The sequence below is a fragment of the Trematomus bernacchii genome, unplaced genomic scaffold (assembly GCF_902827165.1).
Source record: "Trematomus bernacchii unplaced genomic scaffold, fTreBer1.1, whole genome shotgun sequence".
NCBI classification, from domain to species: Eukaryota; Metazoa; Chordata; class Actinopteri; order Perciformes; family Nototheniidae; genus Trematomus; species Trematomus bernacchii.
This window is the reverse complement of record NW_022987851.1, coordinates 6,373,547-6,394,456: the sequence shown is the minus strand read 5'-3', so window position 1 is coordinate 6,394,456 and position 20,910 is coordinate 6,373,547. Positions and strand designations below refer to the sequence as shown.

Below are 20,910 nucleotides of genomic sequence, written 5' to 3'. Positions count from 1 at the left end.
GGAACGGGAGTAGGACTTGCCGGCTTAGTTGTATATTCAGTATATACACAAACATATATTTATACAGACACACTTCATACAAAAGTAACCATAAATTAACTGCTCCTTACAAATACTAATAATGGGCTGCATTACATTATAATGACAGCATTTCATCTCCATTTCTGATCAGGACTGTTAACACAATTCAAATTCGAAAAACTACCGTACCACCAATCTAGTGAGCAACTACGAAAGGGCAGCAGTGTAGTAAAATATGCTACTTACCTTGAAATGTATTGAAGGTTTTCTGGTTCGCACAACAAAAAGCACCTTTCACCTGCTGCTCTTTTCATGAACAAATGCTATTATATGCTCAGTGCATGGCAGCATTAAAGCATGTAAGGAAAGCCAGGTTAGAATTTCAGTAGTGCATCACAACTGTACCAACAAAACCTATTATCTTAATGGCAAACCCACCCTGTTTCTGCATTTGGTTGTTGAGTGGCACAGTGATTGTACAGTTTATTGGGTTCACCTACTGTAGCTAAGCTAATGCCATACAATCGCTCTAACAACTTGAGGTGTTTCTAATATTTAGTCAAAGGGTGGACTTAATATAAGTACAATCAAACCAAAAACACCTTAAACTTCAACCTCATAAAAAGACCAGTAAAAAAAACAGTTTGAACCATAACTGAACTTTATTACCTTCATAAAGGTTCAGTAGGATTTATTGCAGGTCTGTTGTGTCGGACAATATTAGCTTTCACTAGGTTTGCTTAACAAACTGCCAACTGTCCATATATCATCAGTCCCTTGTTGTTTCTCTGGTGGAGTCTGGACTTCAGCACCTGGGGAGGAGGGGCCAGAGGTTAGAAATGGGAGGTTTCAGTGTGTCATTACAAAGCCAGCCTCTGTAGTCGTGGGTCCAATATGGCTGCTCATTTAAAAGCGCCGTCTCGCTGCCTACACCAGCTTTGACAAAATGAAGGAAAACTCTTCCTCGAGCAGGCTGCCGGGAGGTCAGTGTGTGTTGTGGATCTTCTTTTGCTCCCCCGCATGACATCTGGCGTTGGGGCCACAGTGTTTATGTCTTAGGTTTGTAAGGGGAGAAATGTGCGAATGTGCAAACTTGGCGCAGTGGTCCCTCTCCCTTATTCTCTCCTCGGCTTTCTGCTGAGCTGTCACTTCTCTGAGCTGAGCTAAGCCGCTGCACTTTTCCCTACAACACAGCCACGCAGGAATCTTTGTTGTTCCTCAGCACTTTTATGAAGTGCTCTTCTTGCCTTGCCAGTTCTTTTTAAAAATGCATTTCTGTGCCTTTTCCAACTCATAGGTTTAGAAATGAATACAATAGGAAATGAAGGCTGGTTTTGAAAAATAAATCAACTAAATGGATGGCTCTAGTAAAAATCAGCCATGTGTAATATGCAATAGCTCGCAAGATGGGAGTTATAACGCCTGTCCTGGGTTGCAGGTAAATAAAACGTATTATCTATACGAGTGAAAGTTCTATAGCTCGCTGGCATGGTTAGGAAGGGAAAAAAGAGAGACTTGCATAATGTTGCTATTTTAATTTATCCTTTATTCAGTGGGACTTCATGAATACCTTTTTTAAGATTTAATAAAGATTTTAAAGATGATTTTAACTGAAAAATATCTTAACCTTAAAAATGTATGTGTGAATTATATGTGAGGAAATACAAATATTAGCTGTTTAACAAAATGTATGGGTATTCCAATATGTGGCCCAACAAAGGGTGATGCATCGTAGAAAAAACTAAATGTTTTGGGCAGACCTGAACTATGGATCAGATTCTAAAATATGTATTTTGGTTTGGTTATTATTCTGAGATGGGGCATTCATGTCCTGCAGAATAATCAAAATAAATCATTCCTTGGGTGGAAAGATTGACATGAAACCATCGTAAACATTGAAAGTTGTTTTAACGCTCTGAGCAACACCTTACATGTTGGTGTGAGCTTTACAATAACATATTATGTTATTGTACGTTCATGCGTTTGTGTGTGTGTGTGTGTGAGAGATAATTTGTTGGCATAAACAATTTGGTTAACAGTTTTTGCTGTGGGTCCCAGGCTAAAGCTTGTATGACTCGGGTCAGACTACAAATGTATACCTTGTTCCCTGCTCTAATATTTGCAGCATATTAACCATAGATGAAACTGCTGTTTGCCCTGAGGGAAGGTAATCTCACCCTTTTTTCTTTCTTCGCAGGTCCTGCTCAGGTTCCCATGATGTCTCCAAATGGTTCAGTGCCTCCAATCTATGTGCCTCCTGGATACGTTTCACAGGTTTTCATTCTAAACTATGTCCAGCGCAATGTGTGCCAATTGGCATCTTGTGGAACTCGGAGCAGCTTCATGATATCTTCTCTCTGTGTGTTTCCTCTCAGATCATAGAAGAAAACGGAGTGCGGCGGGTTCTGGTCTTACCCCAGCAACCAGAGTTCCACCCAGGGGGCCACTCCCCCCTCCACCACCCTCCACCTCCACCCCATGCCCACCTGCCTGCCTTCATCCCACACCCTGCCATGATGCCCCCGCCGCCCCACCTGTACACGGGCATGGGAGGGGGGGTGGGCGACATGAGCTCTCAGTACATCTCCCAGTACCATCCAGCTCATATCTACTCAGAGCAGGGTGAGTTGGAGGCCGCTGTATTGTTTTATTGTTGTTGAATGTTTTGGTTTAATTATATGTATTTGTCCCAACACTTCATTTGCACAGTGGAGTTATGCAATCAAGGCTTTATTTACTATCTCAGTTTCTTAATCTAAGTGTTTACCTCAGTATGCCTTATTATAAACCCCTTTCCCAACACAATAAGTGCGTTGATACAATATTTTGAAACACAGGAAAATCTGCTAAAACCTGGCGAGGAGTATGCATTTCTGTTTAGTTAACTATAGAAACTATTTGGTTGGTACCAATTTTTTATATCTGTTACTTATCCATTTCACTTTAAACTGTCAAACCAGAGTTTGTGATTGTTTGTGGAAAAGACTAAACCAAGACGGTTTTGATTTTTTAAATTGTGTTTCTCATGAGTTCTGTTTTTTAAGATGATCAGCGAGGTAAAATTGCCACTGTCTGACTGGAGTCTGGTGTCTCCATATTAATTTGTTTTGTATGTAAATGAATTGTCCAAATGCCTATTGTTCTTATTCATTAAATATTATCTTCAACTCACATCACTTAGAAATGTAGCATGTCTACCCGTGTGTCAGTCGGAGCTCGAACTGCTATATATGACTCTGACCGCTGCAGTGTCATTCCTTCCGGAAATGAATTCTGTTTGTAACCTTTCCCACTGAAGCTACTGTTAGAAAGGTGTTATTTTGTCAAACGGGAAAAGGGGATTTGGTAACCTGCGAGGTTTGACCTTATCCTCTGGCTATCAGTCTTTTTTCTACTCCTGTGTGTTTGTACAAACTCACAACTGTTGCCTTTTTGTCCTTCAGTCTCTTCAGATTCTCACCCCCAACATGGACGCCCGCTGTTTTCTCACAGAGATGACAGAACTAGCAAAACGTACGAGCGTCTGCAGAAGAAACTGAAGGACCGTCAGGGATGTGGAGGGGGAGGGCAGGTCAAGGACAGCCCTCCCTCCTCGCCGCAGAAAACTCGCAGCAGCCCCCAGACCGTGGACATTCACAACGGCGTCGGAGGGAAAGCGCTGGAGGCGGAGCAGGGACCGCTCAGCCATGCAGTGGCCGGGCCCGACAAACCGAGAGGCAGGGGGAGACATGGAGAGTCAGGAGGTAAGGAAGTGAAAGGGAAGAGGTTTTTTAGGTTTAAAACTAGGCTGACGCACAATGTTCAAAGCATTTTCCGGATATTAATAGTGTGTTGTGTTGGCGCTGACATTGTGCCTCGTTAGCTGCTGCAGTTGGTGGCAGTGAGGGAACAGCAACACAACATTTCATGAAACATTATTTCATCTTATGACCTCATGAATGTTATGGAATCCCTGCATGGAAGGTGAAAAAATATTTGTACGGGGTTAATGTCGGCCAAAACCAAAGTTATACAAGTATCTCTAAATAGTAAGTTATCTTTTTTAATAGAATACACTTAATCTTCCATGGTTTCTCAAACAAATGTAAGCACAGGGATTATTAATTTTGCAGATTTACGGCGAAAATTGCCGGGATAGTGTGTGTTCCTTGGAGTCAGTTTGCCTTGCAGAATAAAATAAGACTCCCATTAAATTGGTTCAGGCTGGCAAAATGGTTAATCTCGATAACTCGCTCCTTGGGGCTTACATACTTGCTGAGATTTAGTGGAAAATAAAAAATGCCTATAACAGCCTGCCCAAACAGCCTCTACAATGTAATAGGATGTTTTCAAATAATTCTGACATTTTATTTTAATTTTAAAAGTTAAAGGGGACCTATCATGCAAAATGCACTTTTTGATGTCTTTTATACATAAATATGTGTCCCCGGTGGGTCAGGGAACTCACGCAGCGTCAGAAAACAAAACCCTCTCTCTTTTCCTCCGTACCCAAATCTCTAAAAACGGGGCTACAACGGAGCTGATCGAGATTTGCGTCCGATATGACGTAATATCGGAAATGTAGGCTGGCTTTACACCCACGGCCCGATCAGAAACGTTGCTATCAGAAACAATGACCGACTGTTTAGGACGTCATATGGTCGGTGCCTGTTTACATTAGCATCGCTAACACTCAGAGCTAACCTGTACTGCACAGAGCATGTGTGTGAAGAAGCAGGAAATAAAAAGGAACTCACCTTGTGGTATAACCGGCAAGAGAGAAAGCCTTTGAGCTCCATACTGTTTCAGACATAATCCTTGATAATCCATGATATGGCGTTCCATCACCGCAGTATTTAGTTTAGACAGTAGCTGCCCGGGTCCCGCATGAGCTCAGCCCCCCTCCTTTTTTTTTTTTATCAATTTTTTTTTTTTTTTTTAAAGCTTTATACCCAAAATCAGCACTTTTGAAACAGGAAGTGAAATAGAGGGATATGAGGCATGGCTAGAATGGGTGATCTGTTTTTTGGAGCAAAACACTTCATAGACATGTTTTTTATATATCTGACCTATGCTATTGCCTACAAATAGCATGATAGGTCCACTTTAAAGTACAGCGATTGCATCCTATCAGAGATGGCCAAACAAATGTACATAATTAGCGATGAACTACTCTGTGAACATGGAAATGACCATGACTGGCAGCAACCCACTCATGATTGCATCATTTATTTTAACTGCAATGCATTTGATTCTGATGAGGCTTCTGAGAGAAACACCATGACCATACTGATGTGTAATTTTGAATTTATGAACCCATTTTGAGAGCTTTGAAGTTTAACGACTGACACTTAAACGTTACATTTCCTCTTCAAAAGTGATTATCAAACTAAAGTTATACCACCAGTTAACATTATGGATAGATGGTGTGCAGTTAAACCTGTGACTACACTGTCTTAGAAGCACACAGACATGACGTTTTGGCATGATATTTTACAATCGCAAGATAGATTTTACATTTCCATTAACAAGAATAAGTCGGTATATCAATTTCTTGTTCAAAACATGCACTTCATTTGCCACAATCCTTGGTGAATCCTAATTTCATATTGATTTGATTAAGATGGAGGTGTTTTCTAACCATATTTACATGTTTTTCTCTCCTCAGAGCTGGATGAGGAAGCTCGAGCCCTGCAAGCGCTCCTGAGTACCATCAGTACACCAGTGGTTAGTATTCAGTTCTGCTTTCTTAGTTTATTGTTTTTCTTCACCTTAATGCAATTTGCATGATTTTCTGTGACTCTATTAGCGCTGTGTTTATAAGAAACCCTTTTAATGATGCAAATGTGTTGCATCATTAAACATTCTATTAACATCCATGATGAATTCTTGCCGACATCTTCCTAATGGAGTTAGACCTGCTGACTAGCATCCATGTGGGGACTTCTATTCCCAAATGTGGCAGCAAACAATTCCGCTAGCAGTTAATCAAAGCTTTGAGATTTTCTTCGCAGGATTTTTAACTAAACAATTACCAAGCCATCCCATCCTCATGGCACCATGCTTGGTGGATTGTAGACAACACTTTAAATTACACCACACATATAGAATGACATTATGGTTGTTGTTTTTTTACTGCGTTGCTGGTTTTAAAGTTTGTTTCTTCATTTATGTGAAACCTTATGCTGCTTTTCTTGGCCCGGACTCCCTTGGAAAAGAGATTATTAATCTCAATAGCAAAATCCCTGGAAAAATATAGGTTAAATACACAATTACATTGAACTAAAGGAAATAATCAGATAGAAATATACGTGGATGCAAAAGTCCTTTTCTCTTCTGTGAAATTCTCTTTGCAAACCCTGGTTTAGAGTTTGGGCTTTCAGCAGACATGTGGATACATAAAGAGTTGAATAGCTGTTTTAAGAGCAGCTGGTTGGGAGAAATAGAGCTTCCTTGACCTCATATAAGATGTAATACACTGTCGCTAAGGTCTGCTTGTAAAAGTAGCAAAACAAGTCTATGAGTAAGCTAGATACAGTCTTGACCTGATTGTGTTCTTCTTCATATGAATCCTCCCTGCTGTTTAGCTCAGGCTATTTATAAATCCCCTCAAAACAGAATGAAAAATCTTAGGGTTCCCTGCCAAGCGCCTGAAACCTTTTCCCAAAATGGCATCAGACTTTAATGTTCTAATTAGTTTTTCTCTAACAAGTTATGTGAATACATTCTCTTGAATAGTTTACACAGGTCTGACATGACCCTCTTTTCACTTTGGTAGAGGAAGTAACAGTTTTGTAAAAGTGTAAAAGAGTGTATTCGAGGATGTGGCAGGTGTCGTGGTTTGAGTACTAAAAGCATTTGTTGTGTAGGTTTGATGGTGTTATCAAGACTCGCATCTGTCTTTCATGATATGATAGGTGTCAGACATCCAGGGCAGAGGAGTGGTTGTGAGCTGGAGTGCGCCCGCCAGGCCAGAGAGTGACAACGGCAGTGTGGAGGACGACTGCAGCCCCCCGGAGCCCCTCAGCTATGAGGTCTCTGTCTCATTTAGCGGCAAAGATGGAAAATACAACAGCATGTACTGGTGAGCACTAGCAGCAGGATGCTACAAGATTCCCAATTCTCACACAAGGTTTTACAACGCTGAATAAAACATGTTTCTGTTTTGCTTTTGTTGCAGCGGGGAAGAAATAAGTGCTACTTTAGAAGACCTTCGACCAGCAACAGACTATCATGTCAGGTTGGCCTAACCCTCTGCCTGCTTTTGTTTGAACTACAGTGTTAATGCACGGGGGAACATTTTGTAAACACTTTGTCCGTCTCTCCTCAGGGTCCAGGCCATGTGTAACTGTTTACAGGGAAGCCCGTCGGAGGCTGTGAACTTCACCACTCTGAGCTCAGAGCCGGATCTCCCCAATGCTCCCAGGAAGGCCAGTGGGACCAAGAACACACTCGTACTCCAGTGGAAGGTGATAACAAGTCGGAAATGATTGATGGAGCGGGGATTTAGAACCACAGTTTCAGGGGAAGCAAGAAACAGATGGGCCAAACATTTAGACCATGGGATTTTTAGAGAACAATAATAATATCTTGGTGTGGCAATAAAGCTCCTTTTTAGATGTGTGATTCCTTCCACACACATATACATGTCATCCTAAGTAGCCATATGATTAGAGATTTTGAGTGTTTTACAAAACCATCACTAAGTCAACATCCACACACTTGCAGGGGGAAAGTAAGTGAAATAAAGTGATTCAGAAATAATCCCCTCTTCCTCAACAGCTATTACTGACATCCCCTTCAGCGTGGTAGCTTCATTAAAGTTGCTCTGTTTGCTCGCAGTAAAAGGTAGTGTTTCCACAGATCACCTCCCAGGTGTGAGTGTAAATGTGTGAGACTTCAGCGAGGCACTTCAAGGACAACCATGCATGCTCAGCAAACTTCACCGAATTAATTAAACCATAGAAGAGTGTGCACACCTGGATGCACCTTATTTGTTATTAGTAAGGCTGAATTGCCTGCTTGTAATTAGTGGCAGTAATAGGAAATGTTTAGCACACCATTTTGAATGAAGGGTGGTGAGGCTTAGCTCTCTTAACACTTTAGTACGGCAATGAAGTGCTTTTTGTTTTTTCCCTTGTGTGTACGAGGTAATTCTGTCAGCATTTTTGTTAATGTACTATGTCAAATGCCCTTGTTAGTTTTTATCTTATTGAGTCAAGCTTATCCTGAGTCATTTCAGTCTTGGTTTATTTATCTGATTATAGTGAACATTTATGTTTATCTTGTCTAGGCAAAACCATTTTACTCAAACTTATATCACGTAAGATTTGAATCTTATCAAATTCTGATGAAAAATCGAGAAAGAGAAAGCAAGAGAGAGAGAGAGGGAGTATGGTGACATTTCTTTCTCGCCTTTTGGTGATTTTCTTAGTGTTAATGTTTAAAGAGGCCCTATTATGGTCTTTGGCTGTAGTGTGATATATAGGTTTTTGTGCATGTAAATGGTCTGCAAAGACTAAAATCCCAAAGTCTCTTTGCCACACCCTCTGCCTCCATTGGACTCCTTTGTTTAGTTCTGTAACAAAGGGACATCACTATGTAACACCTGCGCTTCTATTGGCTAGCGCTCCAACACATTACATGATAGGCTAAGGGCTGGGACATCTTTAAGCGGTTGACCAATCACAACAGAGCTGGCTAGCTAACCAATCAGAGCAGACTGGGCTCTGGTTTCAGGGTGAAAAGAGGTGCTGCAGCAGGATAAGAGAAATAAAGACCTTTTTGAACATCAAAGCATGAACCTGAAAATGAGCAGAATATGTCCTCTTTAATGTCTTTGTTGCTGTCTCGTCATTGACTTACTTGTTGAAAAAAAGCATATTGATGAGGATATTGGGTCATAGTATAAATCAAAGAAATGCATTCATCAAAGGGACACACATGTGGCATTGGTGTGTATTTTCTACGTGTGTGTCTTCAATATAATCTCTATATTTAACCAAACTATGCATTGTCTATCTACAGCCTCCATGTGACAACGGTTCCAAAATCCAAAACTACGTTCTTCAATGGGATGAGGTAAAACGTTTAACTCCTGTTTTATGTGCTTCGGAGATGTAGATGAAGTCACTTGTCCTTAAAGCTAATCATGCTGTTCTCTGCAGGGGAAGGGCACTGGCATCTACGAGCAGTGCTACTATGGACCTCAGAAGCAGTACAGAGTGACCAAGCTCTCCCCGGCTTCAAGATACTCCTTCCGCCTTGCAGCTAAGAATGACATGGGTGCAAGGTAGGCACACCAGATGATGCTCAATTATTGCCTGTATGGCGCCCTCCCTTGTTGTCCGTTTTTATGTTACTGTTTCTTCCATTCACTGTCGCCATCTGTGTGTGCATGTGTGTGTCTCTCACTCTGTTTCTGCTGTCTCTCTCTCTCTCTCCCATTCTCTCCCGCCCTCTGTCTCTCTCTGTCCTCCCCAGCGAGTTCAGTGAAGTGGTGGACCTGTTCACCTCATGCAGTGTGCCATTGCCACCCTTCCCTCCAGAGCTGGAGATGGCAGGGGTGACCTGGCTGTGTATGAAGTGGCAGAGGCCCACTAGCTCTCCCAAGGAGGATGACATCTACTATGTTTTGGAGATGGAGGAGGAAGGCTCGGTATGTCTCTCACTCTTTTTTTTTTCTTTTTTTAAATAGAAACGCTTGCTTATCTGAGATTGATAGTGAGTTTTTTATGTAAGATTTAAGACAAATTGTACCCCTCCAATGTGAGATGCTGCAGACTTCTTAGATTGCAGCATTGCACTCAGACAGCATGAAATATGTATGCCATTTTTTAACATTTATAATCAATTTAGACAATGTTTACTTGGATTTGTACATCCATTTTCCTGGTTGTTGTGCATCTCTGTCGAGCAGCTTGTTGTTTTTTTTGGTGCTATTCATTTCAACCCAGCCAAGGGAAATCAAACACTTAAAATGTGTGTGAAATTAATAATAACTTTTTTGCATGCACATGTCCTGCCCCCGAAAGTGCTTAACAAGACAAGATCAGAAAAAAACTGTAGAAATCTGAATAATCTTGTCACAATACAACAACAAATTAACAATGTTATAATAAAAAGACAGGTTTTTGATTTTGAAAAATACTTTGAAGACACTCTTATGTCTGATTTAAGTGGAAGATCTCACAGCTACTGTCCCCTGTGTCCGCCTCAAGAAGCCACCTGCAGACACGCTGCCTGCCAGGGAAAACACAAAAACCTTCCCCTCTCCCCTGTAGCTGTTTGTCTGCTGCACACCACTTTATTTCCTGTGCTACAACGGTTGTCTTGTAAGTCATAGCTCACTTGGTTGTTTTCCTCCTCTCTCTGCCGTCTGTCTGTGTCTCAGGGATATGGCTTCCAGCCAAGCTACGACGGAGACGAGCTCTCCTGCACCGTCAAGAATCTCCACAGAAGTACCAAGTACAAGTTCAGGGTAAGAGGGTCCTGTGATGTTTTCAGTCAAAGCTGGTGATCCGCAGGTTTAATTTAGGCTGCAGTGTGGAGTGTGTTACTGTGGAGGGGACAGGCTTCAGGCAGTGGGGGGTGCTGAGGCCCGCAGTGGGGGGTGCTGAGGCCCACAGTGGCCCTATGACTCATCAATTTGCAGTATTCTGCCAGCAGGGCGGTGGGCATCTGACAGCATAAACAGGAGGAATCTGCTGCTCATCACATGCGGGCCCCCAGTGAGAAAATGGTCAAACAAAGTGTTTCAGCGAAAGGCTTTTTGGCTGGCAGTAAAGTGACCAATGGACTTACAAGTGACTTTCTCTCCATGTCACTGTATTTCTCTATTGAGTTCGCTTGTTAGGTTAATGTTACTGTTTATCCGTTGTTCTTAAAGGTAGGGTAGGTAAGTTTGAGAAACCAGCTCGAGTGCGCTAGAATTTGAAAATACACAACCGGAGAAAATCTGCCACTTCCTTATAGAGCCCCTCCTCCAACACACACGAACGCGCACATGACCAATGAGGGCACGAGATAAGTCTGTGCACAGATGGAAGGCTGACAGGCAGGTAGGCCATCCAGTTATTTTAGCCGGGCCGGCTAAAATGATTGGTCGTACTTTTTACAGTACTACAGCTTCCACAGATGACGTTTTTTTTATGGATTTTTTGTCAAAGCACTTAAGATATTCATTGCTATCGGGATGTTAAGAGCATTCCATGGAATATAACAAAAAGTGTATCTCGAGCCGGTTTCTCAAACTTACCTACCCCACCTTTAAATGTTATTTTCATGTTTTGAATTTAATGTGAAACATCCTCAGTTGACTCAATGATAGAAGAGGGATCCCAAAAGGAAAAAGTCATATTTTGTATTGCCTGTGTGCAGCGTCTGGGCGCCACAGATCTCCTTGTTGGGAAAAGCAGAAAGCAGCCCCACAGAATTCCTAATCATTACATTGTCAGAAGGGTGTTGTTTTTCCCAAACACAACCACCATATGCCCAAGTGATAGAAATGTTCACTAGTCACTCTCAAGACTCCTCTTCCTCCCTCATTTCCAATTATCCAGCTGCGCAGTGTGAGCGGGGGCTGCTGCTGTGCAGGTTTGTCTTGGTGCACTTTTTGGATGAGCTGTACTCAGCAGGCTCTCAGAGATTTCTGTATTATTGCAGATGTGCGGCACTGAAATGCAAATGGCACAAAGCTTTTTGCCTCATGTTTTTTTTATTCTAATTGCAAAGCTTGTGGAGTCTTGATAAGTTGATTTAAGTAGGTGAATCTTTTTAATAAGATGGTTTTTGTCTAGGGCCGTTTCTCAATGTCGGGTAGAGCTGCTGCAGAGCCACTATTTCAAGTATACTAAGTCATCGAGTGGCGCCGAAGGATTGTTTAAATGCATGTTAAATGCCCAGCATTCGGTGCCACTCGATGACGTGGTATACTTGAAATAGTGGCTCTGCAGCAGGTATACTCGACATTGAGAAACGGCCTAGGTGTCACGATCTGTCTGTTTTATTTTTTCCTGTCTAGATCGGTCTTTGTTTTCCTGTTTTAGTTTGAAAAGTGTTCAACCCCTGTCTTGTCTGTTGCTTCCTGTCTCTGTGTTCCCTCCTGCCTGATTACCCGATTGTGTTCACCTTGTGCCCCTGTGTTTTCTCCTCCCTCCTCACCTGTGTTTTGTTTGATTAGTCCTGTGTGCATTTAGGTTCTGTTTTTTCTGTTAGTCTTTGTGAGCTTCTTGATGTTGCTGGAAGGATTTTGTTCTGAGGGATTTCTACGTTTTGCCTTGCCTTATTTGACTTTGTTGCCTGGCCTAGTTCCGCAATAAAAGTATTTTGGATTTCAAACAATATTCTGCATTTGGGTCCTGTGTACCTTGCCCTCCAGCCGTGACACGAGGTCCATTTTAGTTGCAGGTGGAGACGCTTGGTATATATCAGGAAATGTACGCTAGCCAAATGTATTGGCTAGCGCTGTGGCTAAGGGGCGGGACATCTCTTAGCAGTTAAACAATCACAACAGAGCAGACTGGGCTCTGGTTTCAGACAGAGGGTGAAAATAGGAGTAAAAAATAAAGAGCTTTTTGAACATTAAAGCATGTAAACATGTAAAAGTAGAGGCGTTAAATACAATTATGCAACCTGAAAATGAGCATAATAGGGCCCCTTTAATGTTATGACTCTTCACTGTCTCTTGCACTTTCTCTAGGTGGCAGCATACAACTCAGAGGGGAAAAGTAACCCCAGCCCAGTGGTGGAGTTCATCACTAACCCAGACAGACCTGGCAGCCCCTGCAGGCCTGTCATCAGAGGCAGAGTCTTGCCCAACAGCTTCAAGATGACCTGGGGTAACTATTTTTCTCCTTGTGTTACTCCTCAGTCTTTCATGTGTTTAACAGCCTGACAAGGCCAGTCTACTATTTCATTTTTCTCATTCAGCTCTGCCTCCAAATATATGCATCTTCTAGAGACGGAAGACATTCCTAGTAGTCTGTACAGTACATGACTGACAGTCCTCTCCTTCATTTAGACATCAGCATGAATCCTTCCTGTACACCTCACTGGACAAATGCATCACTCACTGCTCTACTGCTTCCAGTTTTTAGAATGAAAAATAAATAAAACACGGCGTCTGCATCTCTGAAAAGATTTGCTGCATCTGAAATAGCATACCAGGCACCACATACTCAATCGTATAGCCTACTTCTGTGTAAATAAACTGAGGTTTTCATCATTTTGGACACAATGAAGTGTGATTATAAAGTGACTTCCTGAGAGCATCCTTATAGGGTTGGAGACATGTATCCATGGAAACCCAAGTTAATCTCAGCCATACCGTTACCTGCAGTAGCCGAAAGCAGGCATAATAAACCACTTCAGTTTTTGTTTTTCTTCACATCCATAGGAATATATAATCTGTTAGAATATGCAAACAGGCACACTTGTTGTGTATCTCGACAAGAGCTCCCCTGTGGCTGTCTTTTTTAAATACTTAATCTTTATTTCGAAACTCTTAATGTACATAATAAAAAATAAAATAAAAACCTTATGTAAAATAAAGTCATGATGCCTTTATTCACTGTCTGCCATTGACTGATATGAACGTTTTCGTCACTATTGCATTGTGGGATATAAATGCCAGTGTAGTGTCCAGTATTTGCATACTGTAATATTTCACTGGGAATAGTATGCAATTTGAGTACTATTGGTTACTAGAGGTTTAAAAAAAAAATATTAGCATACTAAATAGCATGTTAGCGTTGATATTTCAGAAGCAGCCATTTCTCTGTGTTTCCAACAAAATTAGGTTTTAAAGAAAATTAAGGTTTGAAAAAGCAACGGTGTAATTATGTCTCTTTCTTATATGATGCAGCAAGTTCCTCTTTGATGTCCTTAGTTCACGGCAGCTCTATAACAATCTGTTTTTGCAATGTAGAACCCCCGAAAGAAAGCGGCGGAGCGGAAATCACAAAGTATGTCGTGGAGCTGTCTGAGGGCTTAAGCGGTAAGTTGCAAAGGGTGATAATAAAAGTGTTTAAGCATTTAAGTTGAAATGATGTTTTTAAAACATGAGTTTATTTAAATAATTGAATGTATTTGCAATGTGTTTATATTTAGGCCTTTCGTGGGAGCTGATGTACTCGGGGCCAGCTGTGGAGCATGTGTGTGAAGGCTTGAAGCCGGGCTGCTCCTACCAGACCCGAGTTTACTGCATGAGCGAGGGGGGGCAGAGCCCGGTGAGTCATTCAGCATCAGCACACGTGCACACACAGTCGCGACCTTGTGTTTTGCCACAGGAATTCTCAGAGTTTGCTGATCAGTTACGACTTTCTTTGATCGCAGGTAGAAAAGAGTCACAAGTTGCTCTGGCTTTTTTTTAAACGATACTCGTATACAAGTGACAACAATTTATTAAAACAAGAATCTGTGATGCAGATTTAATTACCTCTAATTTAAAATTACAAAGCATGATCACTCCATGTACATTATGTAAACAAACAAACAAGAGTTATGGCTACTGCTGTGAACGACAATGTATTTATGCATTGTATGAAACCCGATGTGTGTGCACTGTATTGGCTATTTAATGATTGATACATTTCTCAGCTGTTGCATACACTGTACTGTAATTGTCAGGGCAGGAAGCCACGAACCTCACCACATCCCATCCCATGGTTGATCTGATAAATTTAACATGAATAATTCTAGATAATGCACTCTATTTATGGTGACTTTTAATAGGAAATTGTCATTCAGCCAGTGTCCTGTGTTTGGAGATTAGACTATGCTTCCTGGTGTGTAAGAACAAGACAAAGCCTGCTAATCGATTAACCCTCCCTGCATGTGTCAGAGGATGTTTTTCCTAATTAGTTCAGTTCACAGACACTCTTCATTAATTCCTTCATCAGCTATTAGTGCATGCATTTATTCACGATGGGCCTTGTAAAGAAACATGACTCATGGGGGCGAGATCCTGCTTTTTGGTGCAGTACAATGTGACATAACACTCGCATGTTTGCCTTTTGTCACACAAGTTAAAGTCTGAAAAACCTTATCTTATTATTTGTTTACGCTTACCAAACAATCTGGCTTTGAAAATAATACATTGTATTTCTTTGAATGCTGTTTTCCCTTGAACGATGCATTCACAGTTGTCTCCTTTTTGGTCTGCTATAGCCTGAATCGTTCCGATAAGATAGTGAAAATAACAATCTGTATCCACTGTGTTTGTGTTGTGTTTGGGAGTCAGAGAGGAGGGGGGTGGGGAGTGGCAATTTGTTATTTTCTCTGTGTCTTAATTGGTGTGTTGTCTTCCCTTGCAAGCTGTCGGAGACCCTGCAGGTCCAGACTCCCGCAGTGCCCCCAGGGCCCTGCCAGCCCCCTCGGCTGGTGGGCAAACCCAAAGCCAGGGAGGTGCAACTGCGCTGGGGTGAGTCATTCTTCTGCAAGTCAGATCTGTGTGGGATGTATTCTAGATTCTGTTGATGCATTTATTTGTCTAACTAACTACCTGAGTTGTGATGATGCAGTTCGTATTTGAACAGTTTCCTTTGTATTGGCTTCCTTCCTAAAGTCAATTGTTTGTTTCCCAGGCCCTCCACAGGTAGACGGAGGCAGCCTGGTGTCCTGCTACAGTGTGGAAGTGAGTGGGCCGCAGTCTGAGGAGAGCAGGGAGGTCTACCAGGGGCCAGAGTTGGACTGCTCTGTGGGAGGCTTAATGCCTGGCAAAACCTACAGCTTCCGGCTCAAGGCAGCGAACAAGGCCGGGGTGAGAGAGACTGCCCAAACGGATCTATCAATAACAACGCTAGAGATTGGTGTTTGTTATTTGTTACATGCTTTAAAGCCTCTCCCACTGAATCTCAAACAGTACATGTTCTTTTTGTTGCGGATAGTTTGGACCTCTTACGGAGCGCTGTGAAGTCACAACCGGCCCCGGAGCCCCTGAGCAGTGCAAGGCTCCTTCCACCACATGCAAATCCCCCAGCTGTGTTGTTGTGAGCTGGGAGGTAAGACTAGTACCACTTCTATTTCCCTATTGACCCATACAAAATAATATCCCATGATTCATTCTAAAGATATATCTGATATCTAATAGGTTGCTAATGTATACCCCTGTAATTATGTTGTGATGTCCTTTTGTTTTCTGTTGTTTTTATGTGTAACTAATGTACCGCAGGTCTCCCTTGAAAAAGAGATCATTGATCTCAATGGGATTTTTTAAAACGGTTAAATAACGGCTACAAACAAACAAACAAACATATCAGAAACTCTTTTCAGGTTAAGTGACGGGTGATATTTTGACCTGTGTTTGCATTACAGGCCCCTCCCTGCAACGGAGCTCCGGTGACCGAGTGTCGTCTGGAGTGGGGGGCAGCTGAGGGCAGCATGCAGGTGTGTTACAGCGGACCAGCGCTCAGCCATGAGATGAAGGGGCTGCTGCCTGCCACCAATTACTTCTGCCGGGTACAGGTGAGCCCTTTATAAACAGCAGGAAGAATATATAAATCTGAAGAAATTAGGGGGTTTGTTGGCGTCACAGGTTTGTGGTTATTATTTATAGCTATGTCAGTATTAAAATATGCAAGATGGAGATATATTTATTCACTGATTTTTTTCTTCTTTTTCTTATAATTATGATGTTTTTTTGTCCCCTAGCAACAGGTTAGAGCTATATTTTAGATGAAATATGGGGGAAATTAAATGAATTAAAGATTCTCTAGATAAGTTTGGTCGGGGATTATTTAGAGAACATTTCTGATATGATGTTCTTCTGCTATCAGTGTAAGTGATGGGTTCATTTTAATCCATTCAGCAATTTCATAGCGGAAGATGATTACTTTTGAGGATTTGCCGGAATGGTGGGCAGAGGTTTGATAGAGTGCCTGCCTGCGATGCTTGGTTGCGATTACCTCTGTTTATAATCTTAATTGCAGTTGGTTGGTTCACTAGTTACTTCATCATGGTTAACGAGTGATATAGCAGCGAGTGAGGCCATGTGTATAATGCGCTGTTTCACTGATTGCATTTTCAGAGTGTGACAAAAAAAAACTGTTTTTTTTTTTTTTTTTTGTGGAAAGAAAAGAGAGATTGTTGCATTAAAGCATTGGCTTTGTCCTTTGGATCTGGTTCAGGCTGATATTTCAGGATGTGCTGTACTCATGCTGCCTCTACTGTGGTCCAACAAAGGAGGAATGTGGGGACAAGCTTTCAAATTAAAATAACATAATTGTCAGGACTTAAAACCCTCCGCAGTCATGATAAACATTCATCTGTTTGTAATCTTGCAATCTACTTATTTATCTAAATAGTTATCACCGCAATAAACCGTATTTAATTTTGTCTTAATGTACAATATTTAATTCCACATTCTGTTTTTGTATATATCATATTCTATTTACATGTATATAGACTTCTTGCACTATTTTTTATTTGTATTTTTGTATTTTATTATATATGTTGCATTGTTGGAGGAGCTCTGGTCATAAGAATTGAATTCCCTTTTCTACACTGTAGCTTATCTTTGAATCTTGAGTCTTGTTTACATTGGAATGCCCCCTTGTGGTGACACATGGACCTTACATGTGTCCTTTCACGTTAACGTTGACTGAATCAGCTGACTCCTTTGTTCTGCTGTTGTGCAGGCAGTGAATGTGGCCGGCGTGGGGCCCTTCAGCGAGGCGGTGTTGTGCCAGACCCCCTGCTCTGTTCCCGCAGCCGTCAGCAACATCTACGCGCTGAAGGAGTCCGATTTGCAAAGGTACGAGACACAAGTGGAAGAAGAAGAAGAAGAAGACGAGGAGGAGGATGAGGACGGCGCTTCCCGGCCACCACCGCTCTACTCTCCGTCCACCTGCCTGGGCATCAGGTGGGACCCCCCAGGTGATCACGGCTCTGAGATCACATCCTACCTGATTGACCTTGGAGAGCGCCAGCCCATTGTTATCGACCCCGTCACCAAACACGTCATCCAGCATCTGCAGCCCGACACCAGCTACAGGTCGGTGCTCCCCAACAGAACAAAAATAAACCTTCCCTTATGTGTTTCTTATACTATACAACTGTGAGATGCAAACAAGCAGTAACAGTTAGAAACCGTTAGATCCCAGTGCTCACAAATCCTGAAATGTGAAACAAATCATTTACACTCCACACTGGTTTGTTCATTTATTGTACTCAAGGAAACCCAAGAGTAAATCTGACACAAAATATAATTTTACATTAGTAAATCCAGGTTATTCTTACAAGCGCTGGCAGTTGTCCAGGAAACTTGTCTTTTCACAAATCTACCATTGTTCCTCTAGCATCAGGCTGGTTGTTTTTCTCAATTAATGTTTGATTAAAGATAAAGCTGGTGTATAACAACATCAAAGGTTTGACTTCTAACAACGGCTGAACGTCTTCATCTGTCAGTGAGATAACTGACAGATGAGTCCCCTTATCACCTGAATCTCCTCCGAGAGCACCATTGTGGGTTTTTTAACCAATCATCTCTCAGAGGAGCGTGGCACCTTCTTTTCATCTAAAGCAGGGGTGGGGAACCTTTTCCCTCTCAAGGGCCATTTCCATTTTTACAACATCCTCCGAGGGCCGTACAAATTATTGAACTCAACCTCTGCTTTCTTCCTTTCTTTCATGCTGTGCAAAGAAAAAGCAACCTCTTAATCCAGATATCTTACCATGACTCTCGCGTGCACGGTTGTGGCATGACCACCAAAACAGAAAGATATGGACACAAGATGTGTGCAAATGTATTTAGTTTCCTATCCATGTGAACATGATTTAAGTGGGGGGGTGGACCTAACCTCCTCTAGGGGGGTCCGGGGGCATCTTTTTTTAAATGTTGAAGTTAAAAGCATCAATCTGGTGCACTTTAAGAGATCTATGGATACATCTCTCAACACCCATATGAAACAGAACTGTAAGCAGATTTTCTTTTTCTTTATGGATATTTTACAAATCACTCCCCTTTTAAATTGTATTCTTGTTTATTAATAACAACTCTTTTGTTACTGTCATATAGTATTTTATACCTGTTTTTCATTTAGTCTCTTATCTTTTTATAATGATCATATCAAGGTGTGCCTTAACCTCACTGAGCTGAGGTTATTTGAGCCTCTCAGTCTGTCAGGACTCGGAGAGAGCTCTCTTCCACCTGGTTGTAGAAAAAGCTCTTTAAATTCGTTAGCATAGCTAGCTAACCAGATGCTAATAACAACATATCGCCACTGGGCTTACAACTAAAGACACAAAAAAAAACTGCGGCATGTGTACAGCTCCTGATGCGTACTGCAATATTTGAAGTGCTGGAGCGGCGTTCCGGTGCTCTCCGTCAGCACTACACCACGTGATGACACGTTACGCTCGTGTTGTGTTCAAGGAACCTGTCCTTGGCCAGGAAAAACAGGCACTAGCTTGTTTAATTATTTTGCGGTCTAGATTTCTTAATTATAATTTTTTCGCGTGTGTTTATAAATTACCTCGAGGGTCGTATCAAATGGTCTCGCGGTCCGTATACGGCCCGGAGGTTCCCCACCCCTGATCTAAAGTAACAGACACAGAATCAGCACTTTTGAAACAGGGCTGAAACAGAGGGGATTATGGGATGCTACAATGGGTGATCTGTTTGGTATTTCGAGCCAAACACTTCAGAGACATTTTTTGTATATATCTGAGACCTATAATATATTGATGAAAAAGAGAATAATAGGGGACCTTTAATGCCAATTTGACAGCCACTCCAGGTCAGGTCAGTGCTTGAAGCTCCCTACTAATGTTGACATGTCTCTTCTTCTTCCTCAGGATCCGAATCCAAGCCCTGAACAGCTTGGGAGCCGGCCCCTTTAGCCACACCTTTAAGCTTAAGACCAAGCCCCTGCCCCCGCAGCCCCCCCGCCTGGAGTGCACTGCCTTCAGCCACCAGACCCTCAGGCTCAAGTGGGGCGATGGCCCTGCCAAAGCCGCCACCTCAGACGCCCTCCAGTTCCAGCTGCAGATGGGGGACAAGAGCGGCAGGTCAGTGGCCCATTAGTCAGCCGAGGGGAAGTGACCTGACGACAGATAAACAGATAAGAGGGGAGAGCGAAGGCTTCAGATAACTGCATCCAGGAGGGCGGGGTTCATAGAAAGTAATTCAGCAGATAGAGTGTGTTCACAGTGTAAGGAGACAGCAGCTGATGATGTGCCTCTGTATATACCCTGACAGAGAAGACACTCGTATCGTTTGCTTTTTGTCATATTTTGCTCATTATTAAATCCTTTCTCTTTCTCTCCCACACTTTTCAATGTTCCTGTCATTGCAGATGTATATCCTTGTATAAAGGACCATGCCACACACACAAAGTCCAGAGGCTTAATGAGTCTACCTCTTATACGTTCCGCATCCAGGCCTTTAATGAGGCGGGCGAAGGGCCCTTCTCCAATGTTTACACATTCACCACCCCGCGCTCTCCTCCAGTCCCAGTGAAAGGTACAGTGGCAGCTCTTTTTCTTCATATCTCTCTCTCTCTAACTATCTATTCCTATCCCTACCCAATGTAGATCAGCTCTTATTATCTTTACAAACACTCACTGACGTACAGACAGTGAGTGTGCTCAGCTTTTAACCTCAGTCCATCCATATTAGTCTTGCTTTTGATGAAGACACAGCACCCAGAGACATGTCTGCTGTCATCGTGAGTCTGGTTGTTCAGCTCGGCGCTCTGCACAGACTCTTTTGATCCTACACATTGAAGTCAGTTAAAAGGACGTGGGTTTATATTCTCAATGCGCCACCTCTTTTGATTCAAGCAGTTTGTCAGTGTTACCCACTAACGCTTTCATCCCCACACAGTGAAGTTGACTCTTAGCCATCAACAGTTTGAATCCAGCCGAACCCAAAGCCTATTATCATAATGCCAAAAGTCATTCAAGTCCTCT

At 42.2% G+C, this 20,910-nt stretch overlaps 1 protein-coding gene across 1 annotated transcript in view; it reads left to right on the top strand.

Annotated features, from left to right (window-relative positions):
- The window catches only part of fndc3a (fibronectin type III domain containing 3A), a 49,956-nt gene that overhangs the window by 22,637 nt on the left and 6,409 nt on the right, over positions 1–20,910 (top strand). The window contains exons 4-24 of the mRNA XM_034113027.1: positions 2,219–2,295; positions 2,397–2,643; positions 3,465–3,764; positions 5,669–5,727; positions 6,918–7,084; positions 7,181–7,240; positions 7,331–7,469; positions 9,028–9,081; positions 9,168–9,292; positions 9,484–9,658; positions 10,394–10,480; positions 12,701–12,839; positions 13,928–13,996; positions 14,110–14,228; positions 15,316–15,421; positions 15,585–15,760; positions 15,888–16,001; positions 16,315–16,464; positions 17,637–17,992; positions 19,795–20,007; positions 20,295–20,461. Of these exons, the coding sequence (XP_033968918.1) occupies positions 2,219–2,295; positions 2,397–2,643; positions 3,465–3,764; positions 5,669–5,727; positions 6,918–7,084; positions 7,181–7,240; positions 7,331–7,469; positions 9,028–9,081; positions 9,168–9,292; positions 9,484–9,658; positions 10,394–10,480; positions 12,701–12,839; positions 13,928–13,996; positions 14,110–14,228; positions 15,316–15,421; positions 15,585–15,760; positions 15,888–16,001; positions 16,315–16,464; positions 17,637–17,992; positions 19,795–20,007; positions 20,295–20,461 (3,099 nt within the window). The remainder of the gene's footprint in view (positions 1–2,218; positions 2,296–2,396; positions 2,644–3,464; positions 3,765–5,668; positions 5,728–6,917; positions 7,085–7,180; positions 7,241–7,330; positions 7,470–9,027; positions 9,082–9,167; positions 9,293–9,483; positions 9,659–10,393; positions 10,481–12,700; positions 12,840–13,927; positions 13,997–14,109; positions 14,229–15,315; positions 15,422–15,584; positions 15,761–15,887; positions 16,002–16,314; positions 16,465–17,636; positions 17,993–19,794; positions 20,008–20,294; positions 20,462–20,910) is intronic.